The sequence below is a fragment of the Aulonocara sp. 'chitande type north' Nkhata Bay genome, linkage group LG13, assembly GCF_057382095.1.
Source record: "Aulonocara sp. 'chitande type north' Nkhata Bay isolate Kocher_YH1m ecotype deep benthic linkage group LG13, A_spYH_male_GT1.1, whole genome shotgun sequence".
NCBI lineage: Eukaryota > Metazoa > Chordata > Actinopteri > Cichliformes > Cichlidae > Aulonocara > Aulonocara sp. 'chitande type north' Nkhata Bay.
The window spans coordinates 6778493-6797746 of NC_141356.1; the positions used below are offsets into that span (position 1 = coordinate 6778493).

At 39.7% G+C, this 19254-nt stretch overlaps 2 protein-coding genes across 5 annotated transcripts in view; one reads left to right on the forward strand and one right to left on the reverse strand.

The window, feature by feature from the left end:
• Window positions 1–9025, forward strand: part of blnk (B cell linker) — a 25076-nt gene extending 16051 nt beyond the window's left edge. For both annotated transcript variants that reach the window (XM_086258398.1, XM_086258400.1), the window contains 14 exons: window positions 994–1019; window positions 1116–1144; window positions 1717–1773; window positions 1892–1919; window positions 2004–2055; window positions 4548–4596; window positions 4688–4715; window positions 4876–4906; window positions 5321–5396; window positions 5481–5509; window positions 5600–5634; window positions 5715–5798; window positions 5884–6039; window positions 7879–9025. In XM_086258398.1, the coding sequence (XP_086114524.1) occupies window positions 994–1019; window positions 1116–1144; window positions 1717–1773; window positions 1892–1919; window positions 2004–2055; window positions 4548–4596; window positions 4688–4715; window positions 4876–4906; window positions 5321–5396; window positions 5481–5509; window positions 5600–5634; window positions 5715–5798; window positions 5884–6039; window positions 7879–7995 (797 nt within the window). In that variant the 3' untranslated portion in view covers window positions 7996–9025. The remainder of the gene's footprint in view (window positions 1–993; window positions 1020–1115; window positions 1145–1716; window positions 1774–1891; window positions 1920–2003; window positions 2056–4547; window positions 4597–4687; window positions 4716–4875; window positions 4907–5320; window positions 5397–5480; window positions 5510–5599; window positions 5635–5714; window positions 5799–5883; window positions 6040–7878) is intronic.
• znf518a (zinc finger protein 518A) lies at window positions 8822–14600 on the reverse strand. 3 transcript variants are annotated; one of them, XM_086258396.1, is made up of 3 exons: window positions 14272–14600; window positions 11256–13479; window positions 8822–11121 (listed from the first exon to the last, which is right to left on the reverse strand). In XM_086258396.1, exons 2-3 carry the CDS (start codon window positions 13450–13452, stop codon window positions 10457–10459), a joined length of 2862 nt encoding a protein of 953 aa, XP_086114522.1. In that variant the 5' UTR covers window positions 13453–13479; window positions 14272–14600; the 3' UTR covers window positions 8822–10456. The 3 variants fall into 3 exon arrangements, with proteins under 3 accessions (XP_086114522.1, XP_086114523.1, XP_086114521.1); XM_086258397.1 differs by lacking the exon at window positions 14272–14600 and adding an exon at window positions 14092–14264; XM_086258395.1 differs by lacking the exon at window positions 14272–14600 and adding an exon at window positions 13703–14264.
• Window positions 14601–19254: the final 4654 nt, after the last annotated feature.

Below are 19254 nucleotides of genomic sequence, written 5' to 3' on the forward strand. Positions count from 1 at the left end.
CTCACTATGCACTAGATTCAGTTCAGTTCAATTCAATTCAGTTTTATTTATACAGTGCCAAATCACAACAACAGCTACCTCAAGGTGCTTTATATTGTAAGGTAGCCCCTACAATAATATATACAGAGGAAAAACCCAACAATCATATGACCCCCTGTGAACAAGCACTTTGGCAACACTGGGAAGGAAAAACTCCCTTTTAACAGGAAGAAACCTCCAGCAGAACCAGGCTCAGGGAGGGGCGGGGCCATCTGCTGCGACCGATGGGGTGAGAGAAGGAAGACAGGATAAAAGACATGCTGTGGAAGAGAGACAGAGATAATAAGTATGATTCAGTGCACAGACCTCTCTATGCATCATGGGAATCCCCCAGCAGCCTACACGTATTGCAGCATAACTAAGGGAGGATTCAGATGAAAAGTTAAAAAATCTTAGAGGGTAATGAACCAACCACATCTCAACCACATCTCTATTCCCTTTGAATAGAGGCATGTATCTCACATTATGTAGTTGCTTCAGAGTTGTCCACAATATTGGTTTTAATAAAACCACTCCCCACAAGGGAAAGATGCGATAAGTGTTACAAAGAAAGTGCTGCACAAAAAACCTTGTGAGTAATTTAGTCGATAGCAGATTGCTGCGGTGACCCATAGTTTGCATGTAAGAACTCGGTTTGTCTGCAAATGCGAATGAGCAGCTGAGCAGTGGTAAATGGTAAATTCTTTTTCTGGCTTAAGTGTCACACTTTTCACAGTTTTATTTGGTACCTTCTGTGCAAACTACACGCAACTGCGTCAATCTGCTTTTCCAGCCTAAAGGCAAGAACAAAAAAGAAGCTCTGTCGTGACTCCTGTATTTAACAGGTTATTAGTAAATGCATGCAAATGCAAAGGATAGTTAAAAAGCAGCCGAAGAGGCCGATGTAAACCAGCACCAAAAGGTGGCTTTTTTGGTTCTGCTGCCTGCCTAATTGATGCTGTGGTTATTTTTCAGATTTTTATGAAGTTCCTGACAAAGAGGTAGGACATTTATGTAAAATGTAATTACACATTTTTTACATGAATACTTCAATACTTGAAGCTGAACACTGTTTGCATTTTATGCTACCCTCACAGGACAATTCTCCAGCTCATCCAGGAAGCAGGTTAGTTTAATACTTTCCAGAGTTACATTCATTCATGTAGACAGACGTCCAAATCTGTGGTGGAATGTAACAAAGTAAATTTACTCAAGTACTGTATATAAGTGTAATATTAAGATTCTTAGATAGTAGTTTTTTTATTGCCATATTTTTGTAACACTTTTACTTTTTCAGTACTTTGTTATTGACTTGATATATTGAAGAACATGCATTTAATATTATAACAAGTGGTTAAATGTTAAATCAGTGTTCCTAACCTTGCTACCCTTCAAGCCCCAAAGACATAAAACTGTTTTGCAACTCTAAAAACTAACCAGGCGTATGTATCACTAATGCCTAACTCTTCAAGGAATTGTTTATACTAAATTTAAGTGTATGGCTAATACACTTGTACCTAAATATGATGTTAAATATAGAGCATTAATTCCCCTTTTATTTAATATTGGTACTTTTACTTGAGTAAATTATCTGAGCACTCTGTTATAAAGTACTTGTTATAAATAACAAATAAATAACAGTATTTGGAAATTATTTTGACTGCAACTATTAATAATTTCCTTGGATTTTTCTTTTAGATTATGTCCAACCCCAGCAAAACACTCATCATCTTTACCACCAAAACCCAGCCCCAGGTACGACTACCAAGACTCAAATTATGGCATGACCAATACTTTGTCATTACATTCTATTCTAATATTTGACGTATAGTGATGTTTTGGAGATTTCTTTTTCTTCTTCTTGTTTTTTTAGAGTGAACATGAGGAAATCTCCCACGCATGTAAGTGATTACAAATTTTTAAGGCGCATAAAAGATACTGGACATTAAGAAGGATACCAATGGATTGGTGTTGTTATTATGCAGGTCCAGGAGACAACTGATGGGGATGAATATGAAGTTTGCGATCCAGACGATAGTGAGTATGAAATGAAATAAAAGAACTATTTGTTCAGAAAGGCCAGTAATATGTACTAGTAGTGTTGCTGTGGCAGGGTTCACCTGAAAGACCTTGGAAGTGTTTCACTGCTTATCAAAGTGATGGAGTTTTAGATTAGGTGTTCCCTTTTATGATAAGGTCCCCCACTCTGTATCATTACGAACAAACTGCCTGTATGCACACTGTGTTAGGTATATATAACTTATTGGACAGAGCAACACATTTTGTAGTTTTGCCTCTGTACACCACCGCAATGGATTTTAAACCAAACAATAATTATGTTAAAGTGCAATCAAGGTTTTTTACAAAAAAGATATATTAACTAAGAATTTAAGAATTAGAGCAATTTTTATAAATATTTTTTTCAAACATCCAAAATTGTTTGGAAAAACTCTTTTTATATGCAAGTATTGATTTCAATACTTGGATTAAAATCTTTAATTTAATTTTCCCATTAGGCTAGAAACCACAAACATCACCAAATGCTGTGTTTATTCCTTTAAGATGCTTTGCCACTGTAATTTGTTGCCTATTTGTTCATTTTTTCACTCTGATCTATCTTCAGTAACTGAAATATATGCTTTATTAGGTTGGGATCATGCAACTCACTTGACATTCGAAGAATATACCAAGTTTTTGCCTTGAGAACCTCTTGAGTTGCTTTTGCAGTATGGTCTGGGTGATTATCCATTTGCACTGTGAGGTGTTTTTTAGCATTTGGCTCAATCTGAGAGTATAGCCAGTCCTCTACACATCACAATCATCCTGTTACTTCTATAGTCACATCATCAAAAAACACTAGTGACCCATTTCCACTGGCAGCCATGCATGACCATGCCATAACATTGCCTCCACCAAGTGTGACAAATAATGTGGCATGCTTGGATCCCAGCTGTTTCTCTCCATCTTCATACTTTTCTCTTCTGATCTTTCTTATACGAATTCATCGCAGTTTAATCTGTCCAAATAACTGATTTTAGTGCCATGCAGGCTCTTTTAGATGTTTTCTAGCAAGTATGATCTGGCCTTCTTGCTCTTTAGTATAGCCAAAGGTTAGCACTTTGTTGTAACCCACTGTATTTGCATTAATGAAGGTGTCTCTTGAATTTACAATTTTCCAATGTTACACCGCCTACATAGTGTAAATAATGGGTGCTTCTTAGCTATGGAAATAATTCTGTCAATTTTGACACTTTGGGTGTCATCAGTGGGCTTTCAGGTCTTTGTGACCTTTATGAACAAATTTTTTATTTTAGCATTTTGGCTGCTGCCACGTTGGTTTTTAGGGCCAGAACTTTCCATATACAGGTGGCTTGAGTGCTAAGCTAACACTAGCAAGCTCAGTAGAAAGCTACACCCAAACATGGTACAGTTACAGACACAAACATACTGATATGATATGTCTGTGAAGGTCATCCAGGTCATCGTAGTCAAAGGAGCTTGCAAAGAAAAGCGTCTGGACTTCTTTAAGTTGCTTGAAGACGTTTCACCTCTCATCCGAGAAGCTTCTTCAGTTCTAAGGTCAAATGGTGGAGAGTCCCAGATATAAACCTAGTGGGAGTTTCCCCCCACAGAGGGACAAAAGGACCCCCTGATGATCCTCTAATTGCCTGAGCCAAGGTGTGAAAATGGGTGTGGCTCACAATCAGCCAGAGTTTCAGGTGAACTCATTGTGAAACCTGGCCCCACCTTATCATGCGAATTCCTGAGGTCAGATGGCCCAGGATGTGAGTGGGCGTTCAGGCGTCTGGGGAGGGATCTCAAAACTGGATTATAGATGGCAGAGAGTTGGTGTCGTAAACCACCGCCTCTGTTCAAAGATGGTCGCTCACAGTGGACATAGATGCTTCTTTCACTCCTCTTTCAAACCATCTGTCCTCTCTGTCCAAAATGGGAACCTTGGCATCCTCGAAAGAGTGTCCTTTATCCTTAAGATGCAGATGGACTTCTGAGTCTTGTCCTGTGGAGGTGGCTCTTCTATGTTATGCCATGCGCTTGTGAAGTGGCTGTTTGGTCTCTCCAATGTAGAGGTCTGGGCATTCCTCGCTGCACTGTACAGCATACACCACATTGTTAACATACACCACATTGTTACGCTTTTCTTTGCAAGCTCCTTTGAATACTGATATGATACTAGACTTTCACTCAACAAAGTTGAAGCACAAACCTTTTAAGGAGTACCACTGTAATCCTTACTATCTGTAAGTTAATCCATTGAACTGCTACAAAAGGCATTACACCACAAACAGGATCAAAGGTTGCAGTTCAGGTCATTCGTATTAGTCAAGATCAGGCCAAGTAAAAAGCGTCAGATGCAGTGGTGTAAAGAACGCCACTCTCAAGTGACAAATAACTTTTCTACGATGGAATGACTAATTTATAATTTCAAAAATACTGACATAACTAGCATTTATACTGTATAGGGAACCCAGTAATACACTCATATAACTGCTTTGTATTTGCTCTTCTAGGTCCTGGGAGGAATCGTCCTCCACGTCTACTTAAACCTATACCCAGAGAGTAAGCATCACTTACCCTAACATTATTTCAGTTAACATAAAGCTATGAGCTCAAAGAATAGAATAAGTGATCATTTCATTGTTTTCCACAGGAGGTCACCAAAACCACCTCTAGGACCGGTAGGAATTTAATTTAAATGAAAGCAATGCAAACAATGTTAGAATATTATAATTATCTGATTAAATGTCTAGTTTTTCATATAATACACTCATCCCTGTCAACATTACACACTTTCACTGATGACGGTGAAAGAAATACTAAATATGACTTTCATTCCAGAGGCCAGATTTAAAAGCAAAGGACTGTGAAAGTAAGTATTTTAATTAACTCCCATTATTAGCCACACCTGACTGAGCCTTTAATAAACACTGGACAATCAGCCAATTAGTGCAATCTGCTTCCATAATTGTGTGCACAGCTTTAGCACACATCTCATTTCCTCTGTGGTTTCCACTTGCTTTCCCATTATCACTTAATTGCAGAAGCACACGAGCAGTACAGACAGTGCATAAGAATGACAGACGAGTTGGACTGTAGTAGATTTTACCGTCATTTACAGATTTTTCACATTAAATCTATTCCAGTTATAAGGACTTAAATATACAGACTGAAAATGCTTTGTTGACAAATTTTACAAACTGCTGATTACTGAAAAATTATCTTTATTTTCTACTTATACCTAAACAGTAAGCAGACTAATTTCAGCATGTCTGTATTTTTCAAGGCAAAACACTGCCTTTGGCTCATAATGAACAGAAGACTCCTCCAAAAGCCTTTACACTGGACTTTCAGCGACCAAAGTAAGTGGTAAAAAATGTCTTTAAGCACAGCTTTGTACTGTGCACTCACTGACGTCTGCTCTGTTTGTGGACTCTGTCTTGCAGAATTCCTATTCCACAGTTTACCTCCCCAAGTAAGTGTGGGCCCCCCTTGTGTCTAACATCCACGTACACGGGAATTTTGCACTTCAATGTAAAATGACATAAATTCTTTATTTTCGCAGAGCCTCATGAAAATGACACAGGAGATCAAGATAAGGTGTGCTCTTAAAACAGTAGACTGCAAAGATGTTTTTCATAATATATTTGTAACCCTCATTTCCCTTCACTTTATTTCAGGATGCAGACATCTATAGGAAACCCTGGTATGCCAGTGGGTGCGACCGAAAAACTGCTGACGATGCCTTGTTTCGCTTGAATAAAGTGAGAATCTTCTTGGTGAGAAGAGAGAGCTGCTGAGCCGTCATTTTTGTAATCTGGGTTTGACTCTGAGCTTTTTCTGTTTCAGGACGGAGCATTTATGGTGAGAAAGAGCTCTGGTCATGACGCACAGCAGCCGTATACGTTAGTGGTGTTTTACAATGGCAGAGTGTACAACATCCCAATCCGCTATATACCAAGCACTCAGCAGTATGCTCTGGGAAGAGAGAAGAAAGGGGAAGAGGTAAATATACGTCTTTGATAGGTCTGTTCAGTTTAAGTGTATCTGTACTTTAGTAAGAGCCCTTTTATGCCTGTCTAGGCTGCTGTTTGTCAGAATTGTGACACTAACAGTGCCCAACACTTTACAGGTAACACATTAGTGTGGCAAATACCACAAAACTTACTATTTACTGCACTACTTGGTACAATAAATAACAACAGATATACTTTATGCTTCATTTAACCCACATTTAAGAAATTCTAAATAGGATGAGGATAGTAAGCATGCACAATAGTAGTAGCGTAAATGCTAAAGAAACGTGGCTATAGCTGGGAATTCGGTTAGAATTCATTTTGTTATTTAAACGTCTACTTTTCAAAATGTTTGGAAATTTTCTGCTTACTTACAGCGTTTACGGTAAATGGACAGATTTTTTATATAGTGTTTTTCTACACTACCTAAACACCTTATACAACTTGCCTCATTCACACAAGCATATTTTTCTGTGCGTTTTCCTACGTAAGTGTTTTTTATCTAATGTTCACACACATTTATGCTCTGATGGATGCATCGAGAGCAACTTGGGTTTGTGTCTTACCCAAAGATATCATTTTCCCAAGCAAATGATCTGCCTAGCTGATTTGGCACAGGTTCTATGCTGGCTGTCCTACCTGATGATGAAACCCTACCCTTTCATCTGGGCTTAGGACCAGCACCAGAGGTGTATTGGCTTGTGAGTCCTCGTGGGCTCTTGCGTGTCAGGCAAAAGCTAGGGGAAATTATTCCTTTTTCAAGCTACATAAACCAAAAAGATTTTCCAATTTAATCAGTAGTGTTATGAATTAGAAAGGTACCCTGCTTTATTAATAATTATTAGACTCATATTAAAGAAACAACAACACTATGACTGTCTTCTTAAAAAACGAATCACCTTTTTTGCAAATTTCCCTTTTGAAAAAACTTCCTAAATGAAAGGTCCCATATTAAAGCCTTTTTTAACAAGTTCATTTAACTCACCTGGCCCCAGGGCCTACAAACTGTAGACATTATTATTATTATTATTAAAACGCTTTCTACCTGTCAGCTTGTTTTTTCACCTAAAGGGTCATCCAGTGATTCGTGAAGTTGGCCGCTGTGGTTAGATAGTAGATAGTAGTATTTACCAATCAGATTGTTGGTAGGTTAATCCGCAGTCCATTAGTCAAAGCATCAGGTTTGTGTGTGAATGTTAGAAAAAGGTTCTTAGACATAGATAAGAGCTGTATGAATGTGTGTGACTGAGTGAATTACACTTGTAGAAAGTGTTTTGATTGCTTAAATTGAGTAGAAAGGCAACACATAAGTACCAGTCCATTTACCCTTACCATTAATTTATAGTGCCACAAGTCTGTGGCCAAAAAAGAGCAATGATATGAGAGTCTTATGAAAATTCCGAAATCCTGCTCATCATGAGATCTGGCCAGCATGAGATTTAAAAAAAAACTCCTGCAAACCTCAAGAACCTTTTACTTCCACTTGATCAATGGAATCGATTCCATTAAATGTAGCATTTCACATTATACTTACGTAACAAAACTACATGAAAAACTTGCATATAATTAAATTGCTTTAAGTCAGCATTTTGGGAATAGATATATTTTTGTCTTTAGGCAGCATCGTTGTAAAATGTGCCATATTCAAATACGTTTTCAAAAATGGCATCAACATGCACGCATAAAGACAAGGCCATGTCCTAACACAGAGACCTACACAGTGGTGGACAGGGTTAAAATGATCTCAAGCCTCATCCTAATGCTGTAAACATTTTCCTTTAGTCTAACAGAATATTCTCCTTTGTGGGGGTTTTTTTTCTCATTGCAGCACTTCAGCAGCATCTCTAAGATCATTGAGAACCACCAGAGAAACCCCCTGGTGCTGATTGACAGTCAGAGCAATGCCAAAGAAGCCACCAAGTTATGCTACCCAGTGAAGCCCTAGGCGACCCTCGGTGACTCCAAACAGCAGAGTGATTGGTGCCGAGCGACTCGGTCCACTGTGTTTGCTGACTTTACAGAGGTCACTGGGGGCTGTTGCTCTGTCACTTAAAAAGGCAGGTTTGAAACACACCCGAGTGCAGAGCTTGATTGTTTCAAAACAAGCACAGGAGTCACCCAGTGCGGGTGTGCATGAGAACCTCACCAACACGGAAGCTTCCATCGTGTTATGTTAAAGATTATTTAGATTGACACCCTGGCGAGTGATGTGACATCACATTACAGTGTTACACTGATAATGAATCGTCTTTCCCCAATTTTCTGAGAACTTATCTTGACAGAATTCCTCACTTGTGATAATTCTTTTTTTCCTTTTGACCTAATGCAGCATCAAGTGGTCTGACACTATATGATATATGATTTTATGTATGCATTTCTGCCAAACTGACTAAGAACTGTGTGTGAAAAGCAATCCTTTTTCTACTGTCCACAATGACACCTTGAACTGTAAATCTACAATTATAACTTGCCGAATTGGCATAAATAACGTACACAGAATACTAGAATGTGTCTAGAGCTGGACTTGGAGCTCTACAGGGGACACCAACCAGGTTCAGAATAAACCGCAGGAGCACGCAATGGGATTTCAATAAGCGTGTGAGCCAGACAACACAAATTCAAACCCATCCCAACCCTTAATCTGTGGTTAGGATGTTGTGCAGGAGCAGCAGCCCCATTATCTTTTTCCCCTTCTTCAATGGTGGAAGGACTGCACACTGGACCTGCCTGCACTGCTGGCCATGCAGAACTGAAGTAGCACAGACACAGAGAACTTTTAAACTCATGTTTTATTCACTTTTTTTTTTAATGCTCAGTTGGTAAACAGTGTTTTAAAATGAATCAAGGAATGAGACAGCTTTGCTGTGAGCAGAAAGAAGCAGGAAGCAGTAGGTTTATGATAGCAATACTTCAAGGAGCAATTTCTACAAGGTTGTATATTTGGTTTTAATAAAAAAAACTTTTCTTGTCTCGTATATTCAGTCACAACAAAATGCCACCAGGAACTTACAAAGTCTTCCATTTATTCTCTCTTCAACATGTAATGCTATCACACTCGTGTACATTTGTTGCATAAAAATAATTCCTAGGCACTTTGTGAAAAATTCTCAGGTTATATAATATTTTGTACCTCTAGCAGAACTATGTACAATTATAAATCTCAGAAGCTAAACTGAAAAAGAATTATTCACACTTATGAAACGGAGATTCATGCACAATTTATATACATACATCCATTCAATAGTCAGACACAAACAAACACAAGACAGCAGGCACACGTTTCTCTCTTTCTCTCTGTGAATACTGAGGGATCACGGCTGCACGAGGAAATGTCGAGCCACAGTAGGACACCGGTTGAGATTGTCATAGGCTTCGGCCTGATAAGGTGAGGTAACGGGAAATGTATATCCTGCTTTCATAGTGCAATCAAAGGATAAGATTATCATCATTTCAAGTCAAACAGAGGAAATGCACGGAGGACCAAAAAAAAATTTAATTAAATAAAAATCATGATCAGATCATCGAGGCCTATTTAAGTTCAAAAATCTAGGTTTGATTTTTTTTTTTAAGAACTCAATTTGTCACTGAACATGACAACACAGGTATGTTTTGAAAGTAGTCCTCAGTGTATTAGCTCCCACTGCATGAACAAATGCATCAAAATATTCTCTTGCAGTTAATACTATATTGGAACATAATTTGGAGTTTACACAAAAGGGGAAAAAAAAAAAGCAAATACACTTATTTTGCTAATGGCCTGGGGAGGAAACGCATATAGGAAGCACATAAAGGCTAAACCGAAGTATCATAAATAAATGTTTCATAAAACAGCTTATTGGGGTTTTGGTTTTTTTGTTTTTTTGTTTTAAAACACACAGTTTTGGTTTATCTGAGTAACTTGTGGGTCCCTGTGACCCATTCCAAAAAACATAAATATTACAGCTACCACACTGTATAGCCTACCCGTACATAAACTGATCCGTAAAACAGATGGTATGGCAAATATACATATTACAGTGTTCTATAAAGATTTCATACAACAGTGTACTTATGTCACCTTAAATAAAGCTATTGCGTAGACAATAAGACAAACAAAGAACAAAATTATCAACGCCACTTCCTTGTGGCTTTACAAATAATCACTCATCTCCAAAAAGAGGTGCATCAAGCTACTCAGACTGGGAGAGACAATAGGTAAAAATACCCTGAGAATGTGAACCCTCCAGGAAGCATGACTTGATTCTTATCAAAGAAAAGAAGAAGAAAAAAACAACAACAACCTTTTAAACGTAAAAATAAAAATGGTTTCCATTATTGCGTTCTCTTATTGCAAATTCACCTTTTTCCAGACTATTTTAAGTTTGCTTTGGGTTGTTTTGTTTTTTTAAATCCAGTGTGTGCGACATTTAAGAGTTTTCGCAGTTTGGCCTATTCCACTCCATCAGGTGCCGCTGCCGGTGGGCCAGCCACATTTCCTGACTGGTGAAGACCCTGCCACAAAACCAGCAGCGAAACTTCGTCACGACGTCTCTGCTGGGAGACATCACGCCCACCATTTCGTACTTTTTCCTGCTCAACCTGCGAAGTTTGAACTTCAAAGAGAACCTTTCCTGCACTGAGTTTTTACCGCTCCATGCGGCTTCCGTTAGGTCGTCTGCCGCAGGGAGCTCGCTGCTCAAAGCCGAGAGCGCGTTCAGAGTCCTGCGTGACAGTATGACCTTCTGCACATCTCCTCTGTACCTGTTCACAACCTCCATGATCCTGGCCACCTCAGGAATGTCAGCATCGGGATGATTTAGCACTACAACAGGCTGGTCTCCTGTTGGACGCTTTACCAGCTGAGAGGGATTTAAGGCTACCAACTTCAAGGTCCTCTCCAGATCTTTTGGGACGGGCTGCCACCAACAGCCAGGGGCTGATGAGGGCTCTTCTTGGATGGCTTTACCAGCAGGTGAATGGCTTTTGTTGAGGATGTTTGTGAAGGAGTCTACAGGTACTTCTCCAAATTTCACCCCTTCAATGCTCCGATCACTCAGCTTTGCAGATGGGCCACAGCAGGAACCCATCTTATCTGCAAAATAAAAAGTAAAAAACACTCAGCATATTTAAAATTACAACTCAAAGTTCAAATATTGGGAATAAAATGCCGTTGGAAATTAAATCTTCAGACATTTTATGTAGAGAAAGTAGAAATTCTAATTTTACCTCGTGTTGGAAGAGCCGGTTGGGAAATAGAGGAAGACTGGGCGCTGGTTTGAGGAGTCACTCCATCAGCAGCAGAACTCATCTCATCATTCGACTCAGGGTAGCGACTGCCATTCTGCGATGGCTCAAGCCCTACATTCTCAAGGCTTGCTTCAGTCACTGACCCAGCCTTTGGATTTGTTGGACTCATCCAAAGGGCTGAAATGCTCTTGTCAACTTCCATGAAGTTCAGCAACTTCTCTGCATCGCCCTCCAGTTCTTGATGTGCCGGAATCAAACCTTCACGTAGATCTGGCGTGTTTGCAGTCATATTTCTAGAACTTGTTGGTTTTGCAGTGCATCCTGGAGTGAAGTCCTCTTTTGGCTTTGATTGCTGAATTGAGCTAATGGCTTCAAATTGGTCATAGAGTTCAGTCTCTGAACCTTTGGTCCATTTCTTCTGGTGTACTTCTAATGGGCACACGGTTTGGACAATCTGTACAGTCTCCTCCATTGCCGTATGAGGATATTGCAGTCCATGCTGGCCACTGCCCTCTGATGGAGACAAAGAAGTTTGTGACACCCACTGCTTGTCCTTCACAGGATTTTTTTTCAATACTATCTTTAAGGACAGCTCTGGTGACCTTTTATTTGCTTTTTTAAACCTGGTCTTCCTTTTACGCCGTCGACATTTCCTCTTGTTTTTTGGCATGACTTTATATTTGGGCATTTGCTCCTCAGCCTCCTTTGTCAACTTCAGATCACTGGAAACATGATTGCCATCACCATAAACAGGCCCCTCCAGCTTTTTAATATGCTCTTCAGTTTCCTGAACAATCTTTAGTTCCTGATTCTCTCGGTTTTCCTGGATGCGAGTGCACTCCGTTGGCTCAGTGTGGGCTGATGCCGGGACATCATTATGTAGTTTATTTTCAGCATGCAGACACGGAGCACACTCGTTCAAAGTCGAGTGACATCCATTTTGGTTGACCACGCACTGAGCATCGCCAGCAGCACTTTCAGCTTCCTTATCTGATGATGCCACCGTTTTCAACCTTTTGCCGTAAGCAGCACCGTTCTGAGCTACAGTTATCTTGTTCTTCAGCGTCAGAACAGTAAGATCTGATGACACGATGCTGTTCTCCTGCATGGGGAGAAGATTTATATCTTGCGGGATGTTTGACAGAACAGTTTTCAGGGCCTTGGTCCATTTCTGGTCACCGGTTTCTCCTGCAACAGATTTCATCAGAAACTTTTGAGTCTCCTCTAGTGTCGTTTGTGGATCTGACAGATGGCAGTATTTATCCAAGAATTCTTTCCCGGGCAGAGAAAGGCAGTCCGGCGTCAGCCAGCGCATTTCCCTAACTGCACTTCTTGTTCTGGGCTTCACATTGGGGATTGTATCATTTGGTTGTATTGCTAGAGAATGAACCGCCTTCCTTTTTTTCTTCTGGTTGCCATTCTGGCACATATGGGCAGTCTTAATGTGCTTAGTTATCAACCATTTCTGAGATGCCTCAAAGCCACAGAGATGACAGTGTAACCTTTGAGTAGTTGATAGCTGATTCACGTCCTTTGTTTGCACCAACAGATCATCGGCTCCTTCCAGGTCCAAATTATGTATGTACACATGCTCTAAAAATACTCTAACATCACCTGTGGAGAATTTCTGGCACATTTCACATGAGTATTTGCCGTTTGGGCAGTGATACGCAGTCAGGTGAGCACTGAATTCAGGCCATGTGCGTCTAATGTCATCATTGCATATGCTGCAGCTAGAAAAAGTGTCTTTGTGGCTTAATAGGTGGACCTGAAGATAGGAGAACTTGTCTGTGCTAAAACTACATACATGACAGGAAAAAAATGGGGCAATCCCTCTGTGTTTTTCCTCAAAGTGTCTCATTAAGTCTTTGGGAACATATTCCAAATTGTCGCTGCACTGAGAGCAGGTGAACCGGAGCGCATTCCCATGGTTATTTGTCCCGCACTGGCTTTGCGGCACTTCCTGCGAGGGCTTCTTTGATGAAGGCCGCACTGTGCTCTGCTCCCACTCCTCTGATATCTTTTTTGGTCCACGCTTATCTTCATTTTGCATAGCTAGGGGCTGAACGGCATTCTTCCTGAGGTGGAGCTGTTTGTGGCGGTCTCTGTTCTTATTGTTGGTACGCTGTTTATTATCTCCTGCAGATGTAGCTGTGCAGATACCCACCGAATCCATGGTTTTATTTTGTTTTTTTCCAGATTTCTGAAAGTGCAGAAAAACACAAGCAATTTGGTCATACTGTACTTTATTCTCTGTGCTTCATCATTTTACAGCTGCTGCATTCACTGTCCTGCTCTGCATCCTAATTTAATACAAGTCCACCTGTTGCTGGCCATGGTTCAAACTGTGTCTACCTGGATGTAAAATTACACATATGGTACAATAATAATAAACTATTTGCGACTACCAGGTGCAGGAAACCCACCTGCTCCATTTATGAACTTTCATGCGCTGCATAAACCCAGCATATATGTGCTATGCTAAGCGATGCAGCTAAAAACATCCCTCTCGACTCAAAAAATTAAATAAATGACGCACATAAACAAGAATAGACTGAGCTAGCACTTTTTAGCAGATTAAACAGAGGGGTGCTGCGCGGCCATTGTGCAGTTTGACTTGACCACAACAAAGTGACAAGACTCGCTTTGTAGAGAGACAACGACCGCCTCGGGAATAAAGTTAGACAAAACCGTAGCACCCGAGTCTCTCCACTATCGCACAAACAGGAGTGTTTTTAATTTGGTGACCAAGCTAACTGTTAAAACTGAGGCGGCGTTTAACTGATTTGAATTAACGTGACGCAGAAGAGCTTACAAAGACGGAATAACTTGAGGGATACAAAGCGTGCCAACAAAGTTACACCGCATCCGTTTATTCATCTCGCGTCGACTTTTTACTGCACAAAGACCCGAGCGGTTGAATAAATCATTAATAAAGCCGTAGCTGTTTAACTAGTAGTCTCTGAATTTTTTTCTTTTTTTTTCTTTTTTTTACCTTTTCTTTTGTGGAGAGCTTGACAGCTCAGCGAGTGGCAGCCATGATGGTTTTTCATCCGGGGATTACAGCCTCTGAGCTGCTTTTAGCCTTTAGCCGGGTGCCTCCGTCCTGTCCCGGGCCTACAGCTAAGCACAGACGCCGAGCTGATTTAATGGGGAAAACAGCTCTCAGTGTGCCCACGTAGCGTAGTTTAAAAAAAAAAAAAAAAAACTTCTGCTAGCAGAAGACTAGAAAACCGAAAATAGTGGAAATATAACAAGGCTTACATGAAAACACGTATTTTCCAAAATTGTTTGCAAAATAATAATAACAACATTAACTGGTCGCGGCTAACTACTGCAGCCCACAGCTCGCATGCTGGCTTTTGTATGACGGTAACAATTCCACTGAGTAGTCTTAAATGTTATTATGAGCTTTCATACAATATGTTTCTATGTGAATGTAAACTTCTAAGGAAGCTGTTCGTGTCCTTTCCAACATGAACATTTCTAGAGTTATTTTTCTACAGGAGTGGATTAAAGTGAAGCAAATTGTTAAACTGCCCCCAAATAGGACCTTCACAGATTGGTCCACATGGTCACAAAAAACCTAATCTCCACACACCTTCACGCTCACCATCCAATGAAGACATTTACATCACTCAAACCAAGGACACCCTGGGAATTGAGGAATAATCCCAGGCTACTCACAGCAAAATTTCAGTTTTAAAGATTGTTTACATTTCTGCCCCCAAAGTGTGCTGCCAACTTTTGCATTTATGTTTCTTTTTGAAACAAAAAAATGAAAAATTTGGGCATTGCTCTTGGTTTTGGATACTGTGTCAAATACAGTGAAATTACAATGAACTTTATTTTGTGCATTTTTAGAATGATTCGACAGCCACACGTTGTTAGACAACAGTTATGCAATGTCCTCAATTTCACAGTCGCATCCACACCTTGTTCCTCACATCCAGTTTCAACATAGAAAGTTGGTAATTGTGAAAATGCTCAACTCAAGTCTTTAAAATGGGACTTTAAGAATTATTGATTGATGGCTACATCGATTTTTTTGGATGGACCAAAAGCAAGGTGAGGATTATTACAAAAATAAAAACTATGTTGGAAATTTGTGTCTTTATATTTTTTATTTAAGTATTTAGGTCTCTTCGATCATATATAGTGGGTTACTGGATCATAATTATTGATTCATTCATGATTTTAACTTCTACTGAGTATCCAGTAGACAGTCTATATGTCTATGAAGTGCTGTGTATACAATTAACAGTGACTGAAAAAAAATCAATGAATGTTACACAATGTAAGTATAATCTGATGGTTTTGTTTCTTTCGGTTTTGTTTTGTATAAGAAGTAAAACCCTGTGGTAGTCAATCAACACAAAAAGATCTGAACTGGTGATAGCCTCAGTCAGACTCAAGCAGGGATATGTTTGTATTTGTTATTCCAGGCAGGTACAGCGTTGAATGCAGTCTATAATACTGCAAAACACTGAAGAAGTGAAAGTTTAGGTTGCCTCTACTCTGCCTGCTATATCCTTTGGGTTTGTGGAGCACTTCACAAATTTAATTAACACACAGTGAAGGGCTTCGTATAGTTCAATAGCAGCTATAAAATTTGACCACTGGGCCTGGAGTGGAGCAAATGTGACACCCTTTATTGCAGCTACTTAATGGGCTGTAGATTCATTCGCACTTGTGACCTTTCGGCAATCTTTAATAAGACTCTCTAATTTGAATTGTAAATGGACATAATCACTATAGGGATTTTAATAAGTGACTTCGTGTAGGTACAAATTAGTATGCCATCTTTTACTGACTGACTTTTTAAGTATTAAAAGTATGAGACAGTAGAATGCTGACTCTTCAGAGCTGACCCACACTTTCTAAACCACCGACATGACCCTATCCATGGATTTTTAATTACAAACTGTGCCATCTGTCCTTTATGATTAGTTTACAAAAATCACTTTTAGATTTTAAAGTTGTCAGAACAATGCCCCCCTAACAGAGTTTAAATGAATGCATCTGGGCAGCATTGCAGATTTTAGCTGGGTCTCCAGAGGAATGTTGCCTATTTTGAGACACCAATGCCAGGAAGTAAACAGCTTTATGATGCTAACCTTAAATAGGATCAGTAACTTAAAGGTTGTTTACATCATCTGCCATTTCTCTCCATGTGCTTTTTGAATGACTCTGCAGTGGCTTGGTCACACTACTGAGCCGGACAATAGCTGTCAGCTGCACTCCAAGTAGGAGCTGCATGACACAACAAAGAAGAAGAAGAAAAAAGCCACTGGCTCCCTCCACCCAGGACACCATTCGTTTCCGCCGACAGACAGTTTCAGTCCTTTATAAAGACGGCTTCCCACCGCCTCAGCAATATCTACCACAGAGTGGTTAGCATTACCAATCCTCTTAACCCTCACCCCCTGCATGCAGCCACACTCCCAGACTGCTCTTTCCATTATTTAAATGCATCACGGAAGCAGTGTGGTGTTTTCTTGTAAAATGTAAAGTTGTTATGCGCCAGACAATATTTAAAAAATAAAAAGGTTGTCTTAAGTGATGTTAATGTTAACCTTTAAAATGTTATCTTCAAGTTACTGATCCATTGTTGCAAGATAAGGACTAGGTGTGGCTCAGTCAGTCGTACCGGCATCCTTATCACAGCCCCTGGGAAGCCACCAGGGAGTCGACCCTTCTTTGATCTTCCTTTGTCACCTGATAAAACTTGTCCCCAGCATTGGTGGCTCAAAATAGTCAACATTCCTCTGTAGCCCCAGCTAAAAATCTGCACTGCTTCCCGAATGCACTCATTTACATATATCAAATCAATTTCCCTCACCATCATCACTAAAATGGGTTCTTCTGCTAACCTGGAAAATCTGGAAAAGTGCATTACATAGAATTCCCCTTGCTCTTGAAGTTATAGAGGAACAGATGTTACTTTAACCTATTTGAGTTAAATTAAATGGTCCTGTGCCTCTGGGACAAACTGACCCATTTTGGAGTTGCATTACAAAAAGTGACTGATTGAATTACTTTGCCTGCACAGGGATTTTTTTTACATGCATATTGGAAAAACAATTATTCTTCTATTGTAAGTTTTAAAGGTCATCACACTCTCCTGGGAGTAGATAAAACTCAGTTAGGTAAATGTAGCCACAAAGAAAAGAATCACTTTCACATTTGTTATCACAGCTGTGTACACAAACACACGTGACGCACATGTAAATTCAATGAGCATTTTCTTTTTAGTAGATTTTCACCATATTTCATTCATTGAATGTGCTGCACTGATGGATTGGCCCACTATTTTAGTTTTTACTTTCACTTGATATTTTCACTTTCATAAGAGAAAGGAACAAACCAGTATCATCTAGCCTAGAAACCAACAACCTGGTTAGAAGGAATGGTTACAGTGACTCAGCACTACTGTGAGACAGCAAGACAAACAAGACAGATATGAGTTTCTCTAAAACTAATATAATATAATATAATATAATATAATATAATATAATATAATATAATATAATATAATATAATATAATAATTGAGAACAGAAAAAGTAAACCCATGTCAAACATTTATGAGAACACGAATAAGAAAAAGGTTAGTGACAAGAAGTGGGTGGGTTCTCAAACAACTTGTGAGCAACTGAAGCTGCTGTAAATGACACAGGATACTACTGATGGACTTATGACCTGACAGTAAACAGTGGTGATGCTAGAATCTGTAGGGGTCCTAGGCAAAAATTGACTTTATTCAAGTGTCTCTCCCTACTGTTCAGGCTAGACTAGCAGCATTAATTATTTCACATTATATTTAACCATCATTATGTTCATTATCTCCACTCACAACTGTCTTGCCGGTTTTCTCCACCTTCCCTTTTTTCTTCATTGTTTAACTACTCTTCATTTGTGAAGTGTCTTCTGCTGTTGTTGTTAGGGTAGTTTAACTTCTTCCCCTCATTTATACCAGTACTTAAGTAGAGTTTTTGTGCCAAGACCTATCGTTCAGGAGAATACTGCAGAGTGCTCATGCTCCAGCACTGATATAAATGGTAAAGAGTTGTGGCGACGTCACTGCTTGTGCACAACACGACCAATGTGCTGAGTATAATTGCAAACTTTCAGTGTCACCATGCTGTAGGGTAAACCAGACCCCGCTAGTATGGCCCACCAAGCAGTTACCTCTCTTGCCTTGTGACCAGCTTGCAGTGGGAGTCAGTGGAGTCACATCAGGCCCCCCTAAAGAGGTCAAGTCTCTTTGACTGTCTCTGCAATTTTGTTTTTGTTTGCTTTTAATTCAAGGGCACTGGTTGCCACTGCTGTAGGTTAAAGTTTGTCAGCACTTGGGGGACCTCTTCTGGTGTTGGGCCCCAAGCACCTGCCTTTTTTGGCTGTTGGCAAGTTGGACCAGCTGTCAGCTTCAAAGCAATGCATGATGAGCTAATCACTTCCCATGCATCTTTATTGTTTATCTGAAAATGTGGGCAGTACAAAAAATGAAACTGCTAGAAAACTGTTCTTTTACCAGCTTTCTGTGTTTGGCCCGTTTTAACATTTTACAATTCAATATAGATAGCCTATAGGAACTGCAATATTGGGATGTGGGCACAAATTAGATGTTGCCATTCCCATTCATTGATCATTGGCTGCAATAGGAAAGCGGCTAAGCAGACTTTGCAGTGATTGGATGTTGACAGTTGTTGCTTATCTGTAATTGGTTGCAACCTGTGCAGTACTTGTAAAGACAATGGAATGATGCTTTCAAGTGATAATCAAAAACAAAATCTAACAGGTAAACTGTGTTAAACAGCTAGATGTTGCACCAAAATGTTTTACAATGCACATCTTTCAATTGAAAACATCTGTTGTACTTTATCGGCTACTAGGTTGGTTGTAGTGTAGTGGTTGTAATATTTCACCTCCAGTTTTCCCGGCTGTCTTTCGGTTGGTTGTTCACGAGGGGTCGCAAC

Bases quoted from the DNA above. Each gene is read 5' to 3' on its own strand.
- znf518a (XM_086258395.1), bottom strand. The intron at 11,122-11,255 runs GTAAAATTAGAA...TTTATTTTGCAG, and splicing joins ACCGGCTCTTCCAACACGAG to ATAAGATGGGTTCCTGCTGT.